The 18,512-nt window shown below is 38.5% G+C and overlaps 1 protein-coding gene across 1 annotated transcript; it reads left to right on the top strand.

Moving 5' to 3' along the window:
- Positions 1-329: 329 nt before the first annotated feature.
- On the top strand, positions 330-17,911 carry dcst1 (DC-STAMP domain containing 1). Its single transcript, XM_017713067.1, has 16 exons — positions 330-390; positions 466-591; positions 675-749; positions 862-990; positions 3,161-3,300; positions 4,264-4,429; positions 4,846-4,989; positions 5,776-5,897; positions 6,242-6,396; positions 6,570-6,669; positions 6,748-6,843; positions 6,971-7,097; positions 7,400-7,516; positions 9,990-10,132; positions 16,786-16,896; positions 17,675-17,911. The coding sequence occupies exons 1-16, from the start codon at positions 330-332 to the stop codon at positions 17,909-17,911; spliced, it is 2,049 nt and encodes a 682-aa protein (XP_017568556.1).
- The last annotated feature ends 601 nt before the right edge of the window (positions 17,912-18,512 follow it).

Genomic DNA, 18,512 nt, shown 5'->3' with positions numbered 1-18,512 from the left:
AGATGAGAAACGAAATGAGACGTGTTTATCCTGGTAATGATAGATGAGCTAGTATATTTTCTGGACTGTCTTGACCTTACCTTTTTCTGAAAGTCCTAGGTGATGATATACCTGTGCTCCTAGGACACATTGCCTTCAATCTCAACACCCAAACAGATGAAGACCTTTCAGAGGATCTTCTATTAGGCAGCACACATTGGCCATTTCTGGTCACGTTTCAATGGAATGGAATCTCATAATTGCATCACATAATTCAGATTCAGTGGAATCTCATTATTGCATCACACAACAGGTTCCATTTGAGTTGAGCTGACTTTTCCAAATCAGCAATGAGGGACCCAGAAACGGACGAGCTCGGGAGGACTAAGCAAAAAAAGTCACCCCATTCAAGTATGTTAAAACTTTATTCGAGACCACTCTTCCCTGCATAATTAATTGATACTGTGATTTTGTTGTTCACCCCAGCTTTGGAGAAGGTCAGTGAGCTTATCCTGCCCAGTATAGTACAGAGGTTCCTGTTTAGTCCAGCATCTGAGTTTCCTGTAGCCAGACTCTTCATGGGGGCTGTCTTTGGAGCATTTAGTGGGTCTGGTGAGAGCATACTGTTGTGTTTGCATTTTATTTTAACATTATGTTTAGTGATGAGGCTTATGTTGTTTTCATCTCTATTATAGCTTTGTTCCTTGGACTTTTTCACAACATTTCTATGAGCAACTTCCACAGAGTCATTGCTGGATATGTTTTTGTAGGTATGTCAGCATGTCAGCATGTGTGAGCATATAGTATGTTAATTTTGAGATATTGATGTGGTGTTTTGGTCAAGAATAATGTGTTCCCGATCAAATGTCTGTGCTTTTACAGCAGCCTGTGTTCTAGGCGGGATGTTTTCTTCGTTTTTTCGCTGCACAATGCTCCTGATGTTTCCTAGTATGCTTGGCTCCCGTGGACAGGCATACCTCATGGTATTTGTCCTACATGGTCTCTATCAAGGTAAAATATGTGTGTGTGTGTGTGTGTGTGTGTGTGTGTATATATATATATATATATATATATATATATATATATATATATATATATATATATATATATATATATATATATATATATATCATAAAAGTGAGTACACCTCTCACATTTATGCAAATATTTTATTATATCTTTTCATGAAACAACACTATAGAAATGAAACTTGGACATAACTTGAAGTACTCAGTGTACAGCTTGTATAGCAGTATAGATTTACTGTCCTCTGAAAATAACTCAACACACAGCCATTAATGTCTAAATAGGTGCCAACACAAGTGAATACAACTCACAGTGAATGTGTCCAAATTGTGCCCAATTGTGTCGTTGTCCCTCCCTGGTGTTATGTGACTTGTTAGCGTTACAAGGTTCCAGGTGTGAATGGGGTGCAGGGCTGTTAAATTTGATGTTTTGGGTACAAGTCGCTCATACCTGCCACTGGATAGGTAACATGGCACCTCATGGCAAAGAACTCTCTGTGAATGTGTGAAATAGAATTGTTGCTCTCCACAAAGATAGTCTAGGCTATACGAAGATTGGTAACAGCCTGAAACTGAACTATAGCCTGGTGGCCAAGGTCACCAGTGGTTTTCCAAGACAGGTTCCACTCGGAACAGGCCTGGCCAGGGTTGACCAAAGAAGTCTTGAGTCCACGTATTTAGCGTCATATCCAGAGGTTGGCTTCAAAAAATAGACGCATGAGTGCTGCCAGCATTGCTGCAGAGGTTTAAAAAGTCAGCCTGTCAGTGCTCAGACCATACACCGCACAATGCATCAACTCAGTCTCTGCATGGCCATCGTCCCAGAAGGAAGCCTTTTCTGAAGCTGACGCACAAGAAAGCTGGGCAAACAGTTTGCTGAAGACAAACAGTCCAAGAACATGGATTACTGGAACCGTGTCCTGTGGTCTGATTGTTTGGCTCAGATGGTGTCCAGCATGTGTGGTGGCACCCTGGGGAGGAGTAACAAGACAACTGTCTCTTGCCTACGGTCATGCATGGTGGTGGTAGCATCATGCTGCATGAGTGCTGCCTGCGCTGGGGAGCTGCGGTTCATTCAGAGAAACATGAATTCCAGCGTGTACTGTGACATTCTGAAGCAGAGCATGATCCCCTCCCTTCAGAAACTGCGCCGCATGGCAGTTTTCCAACACAATAATGACCCCAAACACACCTCCAATATGACAACTGCCTTGCTGAAGGTAAAGGTGATGGACTGGTCAAGTATGTCTCCAGACCTAAACTCAATTGAGCACCTGTGAGGCATCCTCAAGCTGAAGGAGGAGGAGCACAAGGTGACTAACATCCACCAGCTCTGTAATGTCATCATGGAGGAGTGGAAGAGGATTCCAGTAGCAACCTGTGCAGCTCTGGTGAATTCCATGCCCAAGAGAATTAAAGCAGGGTAGGTAATAATGGTAGTCACACAAAATATTTTGAGACACTTTGAGCATGAATTGGACATGTTCACTGTGAGGTGTATTCACTTGTGTTGCCAGCTATTTAGACATTAATGGCTGTGTGCTGTTATTTTCAGAGGACAGCAAATCTGTACTGCTATACAAGCTGTGCACTGACTACTTTAAGTTATATCCAAGTTTCATTGCTATAGTGTTGTCCCATGAAAAGATATATGTGTGTTTTCTAGTATGCTTGGCTCTCGTGGACAGACATATTATATACATATTTGTCCTACATGGTCTCTATCAAGGTAAAACGTGTGTGTGCGCATGTGTGTGTGTGTGTGTGTGTGTGTGTGTGTGTATATATATATATATATATATATATATATATATATATATATACACTTTATTAAACAAATAACTACAGATGATGCAGTGTAGGTGGATTTACTATAGTGACACACCTTAATCTTTAAGAAACTCATACTTAATCCCACAATATGACTGAGATGTCACTGTGTAACTCATAGCACTATTTATGCTATTCTTTTCTAATCTTCAAGACTGGGTTCAGGTAGGCTGGTCATACAATTAAGCAATAGCCTTTCGAATGGTTGCTCCATATCAAAGGCAAGGAAAGAGATAGGTCAATGTTGATGCTGAGTTTAAACCTCTTTTTAGAACAATTATCAGATTTAACATGTTAGTCTCATTTGTCATGATTTATTCTCTCAGGTCCCATGTCAAATATCCAAAATAATGTCCAGGATGTGGCCTTCTCCTTGGGTTGTAACATAGACCTACAAATCAGCCATAGTAAGATCATGTGGAGGGCAGTGACTGAACCTTTTGTTCAAGTGCTGCAGGATATAGTGGTGAGTTCAACTGTGTAATAGTGTCATATTCAAGACATACAGCTAAAATCGTATTGTACTGTAAATTCATCTGTATTTTCATCTCCACTAGTCTGCACTTCAAGACTCAGACGTTTTACAGCAGTTCATACACACCTAAATGATTCAGTTATTTAAGAGTTTAGAGTCTTTTTTACAAATGCAATAGTCAAGCTTGTGCTGTTTCAAAACTGGGGTCACAATTAACTTCAGTGCAGTCTAGTTTGGGTCATTCTGCAGTAAGACCCAGCACAAGAAAATGAACACTCCCATTCCCTCTATTTACAGTGACTAATGATGGTGGTGATTATTTTTCATATATATTATTTGAATGTTTAATTCAATTATACGAAATTTCATTAAGAACGCAAATGTAGTGTTTATACATTTGTTTGTTTACATGTTTGTAACACATAAGACATTTTTCCTGCTATTACTCAAACATTGCACGTTTTGCAAAGTAACTGCTTAAATGTGTATTTGCTTGCAAAGGTTTAAACACCCCTGATCAAATGACATGTTTTGTTGTTTTTCTCAGTGGAAATAAGTTAAAAAACCCTCAACAGAAAGCAAAGCTGCACAGTATACTGCACAATTTGTATTTAAGATGTTGGAAAACACGGAGACATAAATTAATTAAATATTAAAAACTTTTGTACAGGCCACATTTTATGTTTTATATTTTCCATTATGTTAAATAATAGGAAGCAAATCATTGCACATTAAAATATGCTGAAGAGGATATATTAAGCTATTTTCACTCAACAAAAAAATCAACAAAACATGTAATTTGACTAAGTGGGTCCAGAATGTCAGAACTGTCAGAGCTGTGATCTCAATTCTAAACCAAAAAAAATCATGATTATCATTTAATAAACAATTGTGCAGCGTTTGAACAAATGCTGTGCTGCTCTCTCCAGCCCATGCTTCTCTCCTGCTCCACAGCATGACAATGTGAAGCTCCAGAGAGAGGCCCAGAACGTAAGCAGGCAGTTCCAGGGCATCAGGGATGAAGTGATGGGCCAGTATGGATATGATAGCCAGAATCCCATAGCTGCAGGAAATAGTACCCAGGAACAGTATGCTGCAAAGACCATGATGCGCTGTGACTGTGGGTGCCAGACTCTTGCAGGACAACTTAAACGTTACTGTTATTTTGCATCACTGTATTATATAGAGAACCTTTATAGTTCAAAGAGGTTTATATTTAACAGTGGACAGAAAGGGTTCATCACAGCGATGCTATAAAAAACACTTTTCATTCCCTAAACAACCTTTCAATGGATTTTAGAAAAACAAATTTTTCTAGATGAGATATGTGAAGAATTTTGCCATGTAGAGGTACTACACCTCAAAGTTTTATTTAGAACCGTTCATCCAAACCAAAGAACCTTTATTTTCTAGGTTTTATGCTCTGTGGTAGACATCATTTGGTGGTATACATTAAGCTGGTTCATCAACACTGTACATTAGATGAGTTTTTATGGTCACTGTGCCTTGTTGTAATGGATATAATGTTGTGTGTAGATGTAGTGAATCAAGGCATTGATCGCTGTCAGCAGTGGTTCAGTGCTAAGTGGGAGGAGTGCATGGACACAGTTAAATCCCCAGTTATCAACCACTTTCTCTGTGTGCCTATGAAGTTTGAATTCCTGTGTAATGTCATGAGAGGTAAGTGGTTGTGTCGATGTATCTCGAAACATTATAGACGTTTAATGGGTCCATATCAAGGGATATTTCAAAAAATAAAAGTTTGATGTAACATATAAACACTATTAAATTACTTTTACTAAATTACCATTATTCTTCACTCCCAAGTCTGTAAGGTTCGTATATGGAAATTAAGCTACATAAAATGTGTTACTTTACACATATCCACCTCTTCAGCCGATAACAGGTTATATCCATCCATTCACCCTATAGGACTATTCAGCCTGGACTTATTTTTGAATGAGTCACAGTGCAAGCCAGCCAATCTGTTTAATTCTAAGATATAAAGAGAGGTTGGAAAATAGTTATGTAAAAATGAATATATAAACTCACACAGATGTTATAAGTTTGCCTTAGAGGAAAAAAATGAAATACAATAAAAGTGTAGAATAAGGGCATTTACATGTAAATTAATGTCAAGAGATTTTATTCCTACTTTATTTAAGTAGTTCTGGAGCATTTGTATTGGCCCATTCATCATTTCCACACAACCTAAAGGATTGCTTCTGCATTCGGATCATGTAGAAAAACCTGTTTTTGTGCTTTGGACAAGTTATTACTTTTTGTAACAATTGCCTTGATGTGCCATAGTTGACTTCTATCTGTCTAATTGACTGTTTTAGTGATATAAATTTAAATCAAGCTGTTTAGATTTTCTAAACCACTTGAATAAACTCAGTTTTTTTTCAATGTAGTTTTATCATAATAACAGCTGTTTGTGCTAAATAAGTGTTATATTTATCTCAGTAATGACTCCATGGTGCAAAGAAGAGATCCCAGTAGAGGGCAACTTCGGCCAAACCTTTGACAAGCTCAATTTTTCCATCAGTAAGCTTGGGGAACAGTTCACAACCAACGTTGTGCTTCAGGTAGTTTGTCTTCAATTAAATACTTTAATTATCTGTTTGGTCTATCTCTGCTATATTCTGATAGTGAACTTTGTCACAATTCTGTAGCACAATTGTATTCAGACGGGTCCTCAGGGACCTCCACACATTACATTTTTACTTGTCCCAACTCCCAGCACAGAAATGTGGGTGTGCGGAGAACCTGTTTGAGAATTACTATTGTAATGTAGTTCTTTGGCTCGATCATTGTAAAAGTTTACCTGATTAAAGGGTGAATACACACTGGGACCAGCAGCACACTGTCTTTTACATGTATATGTCCAGGCGTATCAGATAAAGTTAGTCTTGTGCTGCGGCTTCTACAGAAACTGGATCAGTCCATGTACGGAGTCACAGTTCTTCAGAATGAATTTCGCAATGAGCTGAGCAGGTCATTTAAGGAGAAGAGAGATATTGTTGATCAGATAGCAAAGATTGTGCAGATGCTACTGTCTTTCACATTCATCACTATTTTCACTTCGTAAGTTCACTTTTGTCTCTTATATATATCATGCTACTATTGTTCACTTTGTATGTCATGTCTTTGCAGTTAATGACAGGTTTATAACTGATGTGAAGTAGTCTTTTTTGTAGTGGTAGTTTGTATTTACTAAAGGTCATAAACATTATTTTTCTTGATTTTGATCTCTAAAGGGCTTTTGGATACGCAAAACAGTACACTCGAGATATTCGCTTTGACAACGTCTACATTACAACCTACTTCAGACAGATTGATACACGGCGAAAGAGAGCAGTAAGACTAAGGTTGTTTCCCTATACCATAGATACCTGTTACCTTGTTCTCCAAGCTGACTATGAATGAATATTTCAGGGTAAGAGGTACCTGCTGCCTTTGAAGAAAGCAGAAAGGAGGAGCTTTATTGACGCTTGGAGCTTGAAGATCCATCCCAGCGAGCTCAAACTTGTGGTATAGTCTTTAGCATTACGTTAAATCAATACTAACTTTTTTGGATTTGTAAATAGAAGCTTTAGCTTTGCTGTCACTAAACCATCAAATGACAAAGATGTGATAAAATGCAATCTCTACTGTATAGATAGTGGGCCTGGTGCAGGTTGTTTCTCTGGCTCTGTTTGTAAGTGTTATTCTGGCCACTGATGGTATTCTTTACCACATCTTCAACATCATTCGTAGACACACCTTTACAGAGTATTCCCTTTCAAGTGAGTATAACACATGCATATGAAAAAGTAATATGTCTCTTTTGTTTTAATGCAGGTAGCAGAACCTTGTAACTTTATAGGATGAGTAGTTTCATTGTATGTTAATGTAGTGAGATCCCAGTAATTTTGGACTGTTTATATTGGAACATTCATTATGAAATGTTTACACAATGTAAAGGCTAGCAGATGTTTTCAAATGGTGTAAAAATAAAAAGAAGAGAGTTATAACATTTTTATAACAGTGACAATGTATTTGTAAATGTTTCTGAGATGTGTGCCAGTTCTTTCTGCTGATTTTATAGGCAGTCACGACATACACATCGATGTTGATGGAGAGTCCATGTTAGCTAAGCTCCTGCGGAAAACTATTGGTGCATTCAACACCTCCTCCAAGCTGGACATGCAGTCCAGTAACCAGCGTAAGTGACCTACCTGCTGACTCACTGCCATTGTTTAATCCAAACCAGACACCAAGGCTCAGAGAATCCGTCTTGCGAATCATACATTCTAGTAGCATTCAAGGTCTCACCACATTTATAGTTGAAGCCTTGACACACAGTGTTTAGCAACCTCTTCAACCTCTGCCGAGCTGGATTTGGTTAATGAGCTATTTGGTTTCCTCCTTTAGAGGTCAGAGGTGGAATGTAATGTGGTTACAGTCCATTCACAACACGGTTAGTAAGGCTAACACTCTCCATTTCATTGCATTCAACTCTATGTGCATGTCATATCAATCATATTATATTTGATTTAATATGCAAACAAAAGTGATGTTCAGAACCAGAGAGTTGTTAAGCATGAGAATAGAGTTCTATACGAATACTCTTCGTACTGTGACTCAAAATGTGTGACAGTCTCTTCAGGCCAGGGATCTATAATAAAAGAGCTATGTTAACATGAATATTGCATGAGCATGCTTGGTCTGACTGTGAGCTTAAGCTGATCAAGGTTGCTAGATGAGGCAGTTAAACCTGAGGATAGCTTAGTCTGGCCTCTGTCCAACAAGGTCTGATGAAGGTAGGCCAGCAGCACATGGCTGCATGCAGTGGCTGTTGATAGGGCTATTTTTAAACAGAGCAAGGTCTCCCACACTGTTTTTATTTTGATTACCTTCTGAATTAATAGTTCGTTTATATGGCAATCATATGAGGACCAAAAATGAAGGTTAGTCCATCCAGGCATGTGAAGTATTATATTTCATATTTCTAGAGCATCATTCTGCGTTCAGAAATAGGTGGCTCTGTGAAAAATCCTGTAATCGCTGTTCGTCTGTTCAGTTGTCATTAGAACTGTTTGTTAGTTCTGGTCTCAGATATTGGGAGGAGGACAAAATGGATTCATGAAGGCCTATTATTTTCAAAATTTGTCCACATGTATGTGTAGCAAACAGGTTAGGTTTAGAGTCTTATTACAAATAGGTGTTAGCAGATAACCCCAATTCCAATGAAATTGGGACGTTGTGTAAAACATAAATAAAATCAGAATACAATGATTTGCAAATCCTTTTCAATCTATATTAAATTGAATACACTACAAATACCAGATATTTAATGTTCAAACTGATAAACTTTATTGTTTTTTTGCAAATATTCACTCATTTTGAATTTGATGCCTGCAGCACGTTCCAAAGAAGTTGGGACAGGGGCAACAAAAGACTAGGAAAGTTGAGGAATGCTCAAAAAACACCTGTTTGGAACATTCCACAGGTGAACAGGTTCATTAGAAACAGGGGAGTGTCATGACTGGGTATAAAGGGAGCATCCCTGAAAGGCTTAGTCGTTCACAAGCAAGGATGGGGTGAAGTTCACCACTTTGTGAACAACTGCATGAGCAAATAGTCCAACAGTTTAAGAACAACATTTTTCAATGTGCAATTGCAAGGAATTTAGGGATTTCATCATCTACAGTCCATAATATCATCAAAAGATTCAGAGAATCTGGAGAAATCTCTTGTGTGGAATGATACGAAATATTGTGCTGAGGTAAAAGTAGTTCTGGTTATTTACAATGGCTCTCCTGTCATTTACTTATACAGATGTTCATTTTGTTTTTATAGACTAAAGGTAATTTGCATACCATGTTCTAAAGCATATCAATTGGTCTGCATGAAACAAATAAAGATCTGGATCTGTTACAAGCTTTTTGATCTTTTTGGTTACGTATAGAGATGCGTATGGAGACAGTCTAGTGCTTGTTAGTTATATGTTAGCCTAGCATATCCCATTGTCAACAAAAGAAGTGATTTTAAGAAACCAAACATGTCTTTCCTGATCAACTGCATCTGGGGTAAATCATGAAAGGATGTGTGGATGTCAAGAAGTCATTACTCAAAAAAAGAAGAAACACAAAGGGAAAAAAAGTGTAGTGATTTATTTAAAGTGTAGTGATTGAAAGAAGTCTTGCGATGAAAAAAAAAGAATAATTATTGGCAGATAAGGCCAAAACATAGATAGAGAGGTGAGTTTGGCATGGACACAAGACAGCCATGCAGAGAAGTACCTCATCCCCAATGTGAAGTATGGTGGTGGATCTATGATACAATGGAGATATGTCTCTTCCAAAAGTCCTGGTCAATGTATTCAGATACATGGTTTCCAGCAACAAAATCAAGAATTATACTTGGTTATTAATTTGGATCTTCCAGCAGGACAATGATCCAAAGCACATCTCAAAATCAACACAAAAATGGTTCACTGACCACAGAATCAAGGTCAGTGTCACACATGCTTACATCTGAACAGAAATGAAGAATCTGTAATATTTCTTCTTCATTTATGTTTAAATGAAAGAATTCCAGATTTTCCATGTGTTCTCAGACAATTGGACCTGAATGTATGTGTGTACAAATATTATATGAAAGAAACCTGTGTGTGTGTGTATGTGTGCATGCAGAGTGTCTCCCCCAGCCGCGTGCTCTGAGCCAGACAGATTACCTGTGGAGTATCCTCCCATTGTTGCTGATGGGCCTCATGTGCTGCCTGCAGGTTTATACCAACCGCCTGCGGAGGGTCATTACCACCTTCTACTTCCCCAAGGTAACACAACAAACTTTTACTGATAAAAAAAGAAGGAAAGCCGAAATGTTCAGTACATAGTGTCATACATAATAAGTCATCTGCTTTATCATAGTTTCTTAAACACATTTTAGGCTTTGATTCCTGCACTACATACACTACATTGCCAAAAGTATTCACTCCACCATCTAAATAATTGAATTCACTTCCATGGCCACAAGTGTATAAAACCAAGCACCTAGGCATGCAGACTGCTTCTACAAACATTTGTGAAAGAATTGGTTGCTCTCAGGAGCTATACTACAGGAGGTACTATAGCAAAGTGGAAGTGATTGGGAACGACAGAAACTCAGCCATGAAGTGGTATACCACGTAAAATGACAGAGTGGGGTCAGCAGATGCTTAAGCGTGTAGTGCACAGAGGTCATCAACTTTCTGCAGAGTCAATCACTACAGACCTCCAAACTTTAAGTGGCCTTAAGATTAGCTCAAGAACAGTGTAGAGAGCTTCATGGAATGGGTTTCCATGGCTGAGCAGCTGCATCCAAGCTTTACATCACCAAGCACAATGCAAATCATCGAATACAGTGGTGTAAAGCACGGCCACTGGACTCTAGATCAGTGGAGATGTGTTCTCTGGAGTGACAAATCACGCTTCTCCGTCTGGCAATCTGATGGAGGGGTCTGGGTTTTGGTGGTTGCCAGGAGAACGGTACTTGTCTGACTGCATTGTGCCAAGTGTAAAGTTTGGTGGAGGGGGGATTATGGTGTGGAATTATTTTTCAGAAGTTGGGCTCGGCCCGTTAGTTCCAGTGAAAGGAAACATTAATGCTTCAGCAGACCAAGAGATTTTGGATAATTTCATTCTCCCAACTTTGTGGGAACAGTTTGGGGACGGCCCCTTCCTGTTCCAGCATGACTGTGCACCAGTGCACAAAGCAAGGTCCATAAAGACGTGGATGTGCAAGTTTGGTGTGTATGTAAGAACTTGACTGGTCTGCCACCACAAGCCGACGGAACACCTTTGGGATGAATTAGAGCAGAGACTGCGAGCCAGGCCTTCTCATCCAACATCAGTGTCTGACCTCACAAGTGTGCTTCTGGAAGAATCCTAAGAAGTTAGAGTTGAAGCTGTTATAGCTGCAAATGGTGGGCTGACATCATATTAAACCCTGTGGATTAAGAATGGGATCTCACTCAAGTTCATATGCGTGTGAAGGCAGAGGAACGAATACTTTTGGCAATATACTGTATCTCATAGCTCTCATTTGTACGCTTAGAAAATACAGTCACATTTTACAAACAATAAAATATGTGTAGAATCATGGTATATTTCATGAAACATACAATATAATACTAAGTTATGATCTGACTGCTTTTAGTGCACAATATGTGCACAGCATAGTGAACTGGCTGCTCTAATGGCAGGAATATGATGTCCCTTACAGAAGATTTAATAAAAAATAAACATTCGCTTTAATGATAATTATATTGAGGATTGTTTGTTAAACATATGTTTAACATGTGTTTACCAGCTATTCAGACCCTGTTAAATTTACTTACATGTTTTGCAAAACTCTTCTTTTTCATGTAACAAGTGGGTGTTTTAGTTTTTGAGATGGTTCAGTATGTTCACAGTAAACAAATCATCCAGCGTGCTGGCCATTCATTAGGAACTTCTTATCTGTCCCAGGGCAGAGCAGCTTGAATGAGTCACTGTGCTGCATGTGCAATCTCTCTCTGCTAAGCGCCAATCACGTTTAGTATTACATAACCAAACAGATGTAACATGATATCCATAGTGTTAATTCTACCATATTACATTCTGCACATGCACACCGCTAATGCCAAGCATTAATCCACACACTCACAGTACCACATGATCAGCTCACTTCTCACACTCAATACTCAGCTTCAACTTTAGATTTAACCCATTAATGTCCAAATTTTACCTTGCTCCATATCCTCTTTGAACTTTCTTGTATACAAAGAAAATTCATAAATCAATAAATCATACAACTATTTGGTATTGACAACACAATCAACAATCCCAATTTGATTGTGAGTGAAGGTATAAAACAAGCAATAAAGACAGGTCAAATGAGTAATGTTAGATGTTCATCCAAGGTATAAGTACACTTGATATAACAGACTTGGAAATTGGCCAAAGTCACATAAAAGTGCCCATATCATGGAAAATGTGAATTCAAGAGTTTGATGAAGTATATAAACATTGTTCAAGTTTCAAAACATACCATTCACTCCCTTGCCCATACATGGAACAGCTGCAAAACAGCCTTTTTGAATTCTTTGTTTTTGTGATAAAAATGATACATATACAGTGCATCCGGAAAGTATTCACAGCGCTTCACTTTTTCCACATTTTGTTTTGTTACAGCCTTATTCCAAATTGAATTATATTAATCTTTTTCCTCAAAATTCTACACAAAATACCCCATTGTGACCATGTGAAAAAAGTTTTCTCGAGAGTTTTGAAAATTTATTAAAATTAAAAAACAAAGAAATCATATTTACATAAGTATTCACAGCCTTTGCCATGAAGCTCAAAATTGAGCTCAGGTGCATCCTGTTTCCACTGATCATCCTTGAGATGTTTCTACAGCTTAAATGGAGTCCACCTGTGGTTGATTGGACATGATTTGGAAAGGCACACACCTGTCTATATAAGGTCCCACAGTTGACTGCATGTCAGAGCGCAAACACCAAGCATGAAGTCAAAGGAATTGTCTGTAGACCTCCGAGACAAAATTGTCTCGAGGCACAAATCTGGGGAAGGATACAGAAAAATTACTGCTGCGTTGAAGGTCCCAATGAGCACAGTGGCCTCCATCATTCGTAAATGGAAGAAGTTCGGAACCACCAGGACTCTTCCTAGAGCTGGCCGGCCGTCTAAATTGAGCGATCGGGGGAGAAGGGCCTTGGTCAGGGAGGTGACCAAGAACCCAATGATCACTCTGTCAGAGCTCCAGCGTTCCTCCGTGGAGAGAGGAGAACCTTGCAGAAGGACAACCATCTCTGCAGCAATCCACCAATCAGGCCTGTATGGCAGAGTGGCCAGGCGAAAGCCACTCCTTAGTAAAAGGCACAAGGCAGCCCGTCTGGAATTTGCAAAAAGGCACCTGAAGGACTCTCAGACCATGAGAAACAAAATTCTCTGGTCTGATGAGACAAAGATTGAACTCTTTGGTGTGAATGCCAGGCGTCATGTTTGGAGGAAACCAGGCACTGCTCATCACGAGGCCAATACCATCCCTACAGTCAAGCATGGTGGTGGCAGCATCATGCTATGGGGATGTTTCTCAGCAGCAGGAACTGGCAGACTAGTCAGGATAGAGGGAAAGATGAATGCCGCAATGTACAGAGACATCCTGGATAAAAACCTGCTCCAGAGCGCTCTTGACCTCAGACTGGGGCGACGGTTCATTTTTCAGCAGGACAACGATCCGAAGCACACAGCCAAGATCTCAAAGCAGTGGCTTCAGGACCACTCTGTGAATGTCCTGGAGTGGCCCAGCCAGAGCCCAGACTTGAATCCGATTGAACATCTCTGGAGAGATCTGAAAATGGCTGTGCACAGACGTCTCCCATCCAACCTGATGGAGCTTCAGAGGTACTGCAAAGAAGAATGGGCAAAACTGCCTAAAGATAGGTGTGCCAAGCTTGTGGCATCATATTCAAAAAGACTTGAGGCTGTAGTTGCTGCCAAAGGTGGTTCTACAAAGTATTAAGCAAAGGCTGTGAATACTTATGTAAATATGATTTCTTTGTTTTTTAATTTTAATAAATTTTCAAAACTCTCGAGAAAACGTTTTTCACATGGTCACAATGGGGTATTTTGTGTAGAATTTAGAGGAAAAAGATTAATTTAATTCAATTTGGAATAAGGCTGTAACAAAACAAAATGTGGAAATAGTGAAGCGCTGTGAATACTTTCCGGATGCACTGTATAACCACCTATTTAGCCTACAGCAGTTCAGCTCAACTCATTCATACTGCAGTTATAAGGAGTGTTTCAGCCTGGGCTGCTTTTTGTATGATGTGCAATACAGTACAGACAATCAGACAGAGATAATTTACATTAATACGTCTTAAAGGACCCATATCATGAAAAAACGAATTTCCATCTTTTTTTTTCAAAAAAAGAATTATATATAAACATTGTTATATTTTCAAAGCATACCATTGACTACCCAGTCCATTTGGTCCATTTGCAAAAAAATAAACTGCAAAAACAGCTTGTTTTGAATTCATTGTATCAGTGATGTCCCAACAAAAACAACGTATTTACATATATCTACCATTTCAGCCCACAGCAAATTAGCTGTGCCCAATCATATTGAAGTTGTATGCAATATTTTAGTTCTGAGTGCTTTTTGAATGAGACCTAACACAGGACCACAAATCAGAACAGAGGTCATTTATCTTATATCAGTGTTAAAGGCATAGTAACAAAAACAGCCTGTTTAATTCTGGGGGATAAAGAGAGGATGGAAATTGTCATGTAAAAATGACTTACTGCTGTGTTGTTCGTGCATAAAAGGACACAAATGTTCTTAGTGGACCTCAAGGGTAAAAATACATTTTCTTGTTTTCAATTAGTCTGAATGAACTATATTACATTCTCAAAGCTGTTTCGTTCAGTTTCTTTTGTACAAATTAGGTCAATTTGCAATAGGAATTAATGGAGCTTTGTATTTCAAAAGCACTTACCTGGAGGATTTATGTGGGTGTTGACTTTCATTTTAAGCACATGATGAAACCTATGAAAATTGTGATTAAAAAATACCACCATCACTATTTAATGCCATAGTTCTTGACCCCAGCCCTGTTCCCTAAGCTCCCCACTTTTATATTTGTTTTTTATGCAGCCCAAACATGCATTATTTTGTCTTAAGCTCTTTAAATTGAGCTGATCCTGGTGTTTTAAGAGAAAAAAGAAAATAAGAAATGTGCAGTGCAAGCAGCTTCTAGCACTGAAGCTGCGAAATACAGTTACGTTGATGCAAAAGATCTGTTACAGTATCTAATACATTAAAAAGCATGAAACATAAGCAACTAATTAGGAGCAAGGAGCTTATGTCTTACACTCAGAAAGAACAAATCGAGGGACTTCAGCACATGATTGATATGTGTTCAGCTGCTGGCCTTTCTCCCAGTCAGTGCCTGTTTAAATCAGGATTTCCAGCAGGAGAATATTTGCTATTGTGCAGCCAGCTGTTTTGCTGTTGCACTCTTGGCACAGGAAGGTTTGGACAAATGTTAAAGGTCCCCCATATTCAGCAAAATCGAAAACAAACAGTGCACAATGTTGCACAAAATTACTTTCTCTCATATAGTTATTATTTACTGTCATTTATGAAACTACAAATAAACTGCAGGGTTCCACTCAGTTCTCACAGATTGCTTTCTGTGATACAGGGTCAGATGCTGTTCTGTGTTGCAAGCATTGAGTGGAAATGAAGGTCCACTGGACTTTAAATAAATGTTATTACTTATAACTTGAATAATATTTTAGCTTCTTCACAGCGAACAGCCAACTGGGCTCATATTTGTTTTGGATGATTAATCTTAATTTCCAATTAGGCAACAAGACCATTGAAAAAGATATTGCAGTATTGCAGTGCATGTGGTGTCTCAGAAGAGTTGCAGAATGATGTAAAACTCTTACATAATAAGAACAGGACTTGGCTGTTAGCATCATTCCACAGCACTTTGAAACTTGGAATTGTGCTTCATTGGGTTTCACTGAGTTCAGTTGGCTTAACAGAAAATGAAGTGTGAGAGAGGAGAAACGTCCTGTGTGTGTGTGTGTGTGTGTGTGTGCGCGCGTGTGTGTGTGTGTGTGTGTGTGTGTGTGTGTGTGTGTGTGTGTGTGTGTGTGTGTGTGCGTGTGTGTGCATGTGTGGTAGTAATAAGCCAAGAGGGTTTACAGTAATAGCATTAGACATACTGAGGGCCGTAAGGATTAGGCGCTCCTTCAGGATTGAAACAGCTGCCACATCAATAAAACTATTACACAGTTCACTCTCAGATGTATAGCTCTCCACTTTCAGCAATACTCTATATTGTCCAGTTTATAAGATTCATAACTAGGTGATAGCAATTAGACTCTACTCGTGTTTAGCTGTAGAATTTCCTGAAAGCTCCAGGGGTCATAAGTTCATTAACCCTTTACAGTGTGATGTTGCCATATGGCAACGATTACTTTGTTTTCTACAACATACAACTACAAAGTAGAAGACATTTTTCCCATTTCTTTGGAAAACTGAATGCTTTATGTTTTGTGTTATATACCTTTTGCATATTTGGCTGTAATCTTTTTTCTTTATGCTTGTGTGAAGAATGTGGCTATGTATTTTGGCCGTGTAATGCTGTTGCCATTTGGCAATGAAAAAATAAATTTAAACAATTCTATTAATTATGTCATGTTCAATAAAACAAACATTTCATAATGCATACAGGGATATAATAGTGGTCAGTCATGCAGTGGTGATCTTAACCATCCAATGGCTGAAGAGCTTTTAAAACATTGCCCACAAAACAGAGTGCTTGTAAATTAAGACAGTATCCATTATCTTATGCATAACTAATTTCTTCTGAATGTGTTTGGATCTTTCATTTGTGTTGATCTGCCTGGTTTTTGTCCTGGACAGAGAGAGAAGAGACGCATTCTTTTCCTCTATAACCTGCAAATCCAGAGACGCATTTCATATGTCAACAGACAGTGCGAACGACTGAGGAGGCGACGGATACCACCAAACGTGGTTTGTATGCACCACTTTCACTGGACTTTCATTCCTAAAAAGAAGTATAAACCATGTACACTGATTTTTAGCTCAGAACTTCATTGCTAATGTTTAACCCTTAGAAGTCTAGAGTTATTGTTGTTTAGACAATTGCATAGTTACATAATGATCACCATTTACATTCAATTTACATTCTGTAAATCAGGTTTACATCAGCACCTCAGCCTTCTCATTTGTTTCAATGTTGATAAATTGCAGAAAAAGAAATGTAAAAGATGAAATTTCTGTCCACAAAACAACAACTATAACTTTTCATCACATTCAAATCATAATAAAATATCTCCTCTTCTATTTACAGTTTGGTAGCAATTGAAAGTTTAGAATCTGCACTTTTGACAGAATTTCTCAGCTTGTTTCAGTGCTACTGATGACAAATAATTGATAAAAGATTATAATGTTTTTGTTATCGCCAGCAAATTCCACTTATCAGCGGCTGTACTGGCATTAAAAGTCATATTTATATGCATTATGAATACTACTTTGAATTTTTAATAAACTCTACAGAGAGAGTTTTTGGCTGAACATAAATGCAGGTCCTTGTGCTTGAATACTATGGAAGGAATCTGAGAGAATAATGGACTTAAGGAAACTTCAGTTTACAGTTCTGCAATTCATTCTGCAAGACTTTCATCATATCACCATAATCAACAAATAGAAACTAGGATGGCAGAATCACCCTGTTAACCTCTCTCTCTCTCTCTCTCTCTCTCTCTTTCTCTCTCTCTCTCTCTCTCAGGTGTTATCTATGCTGCTGTCTCCTCTGGAGCGGGTGGGCTGTAGGTTTTGTTGGTGCTGGGTATGTGAGGAGTTTGTGAGACAGAGCCGGGCCATGCAGTGTCCTGCTCCTCACTGCTCTGCTCTCTACTGTCTGCAGTGCTGGACAGACATGAGCAGCTGCTACGTCTGCTCAGTCCACACACGGAGCGAGCCTCAGGACAGCGATTCTGATACAGATGTTTACTATGTCAACTGATTTCATACTCTCTCAGCAAGGAAAACAAACAATTTTAACCTTCAACACAACTAGGCATTAATATTTAAATAGAGAAAATATAAACACATCCCCCTAAATAAACAAGCATGTCACTTCCACTGTGTGGATGGTTCTTACTCAGTCACACATATCTGTGTCAAACCTTTGTGAAGGATACAAAGGTGATCTGTTTATGCAGAAAGTTAGCTACTGTAATTGTTATGATGTTTTATTTGACTCTGGTGGCTTAGGTTGGGTTGAGGTTCATGTATAAAATACATACACATATATAAAAGAGATGTTTTTTCATTGGACAGGATTTTTTTTTTGTTCATTAGACAGGTTTTTCCATGCTATCTGTGGTTGTGCCTTTTATTTTCATTATGAATATAAGAGGTACAATGAACAGAATTTTTCATCTTTTTCATATTGTATGAGAGTTTATGCCGTTTCTAAACTATAAATGTTACAGTTTAAACTATCATTTTTATGTCCCTGAAGTTACTCTCTCTCTCTCTTTAAATAAAGATCCGTCCTGTGGTGTGATATTATCTCTAGAACCGACCGTATAATGTGTTATTTTGTTAAAGCGCTGAGTTCA

This window comes from Pygocentrus nattereri, chromosome 3, assembly GCF_015220715.1.
Source record: "Pygocentrus nattereri isolate fPygNat1 chromosome 3, fPygNat1.pri, whole genome shotgun sequence".
Lineage (NCBI taxonomy): Eukaryota > Metazoa > Chordata > Actinopteri > Characiformes > Serrasalmidae > Pygocentrus > Pygocentrus nattereri.
The sequence above is the reverse complement of the archived record's forward strand: the minus strand, read 5'-3'. Positions and strand labels throughout refer to the sequence as shown.

Excerpts from the sequence above, each read along its gene's own strand:
- dcst1 (XM_017713067.1), top strand. The coding sequence starts at position 330 with ATGAGGGACCCAGAAACGGACGAGCTCGGGAGGACTAAGCAAAAAAAG. Across the intron at positions 3,301-4,263 it reads AAGTGCTGCAGGATATAGTG|CATGACAATGTGAAGCTCCA; the intron begins GTGAGTTCAACT and ends CCTGCTCCACAG. Across the intron at positions 6,670-6,747 it reads ATACACGGCGAAAGAGAGCA|GGTAAGAGGTACCTGCTGCC; the intron begins GTAAGACTAAGG and ends TGAATATTTCAG.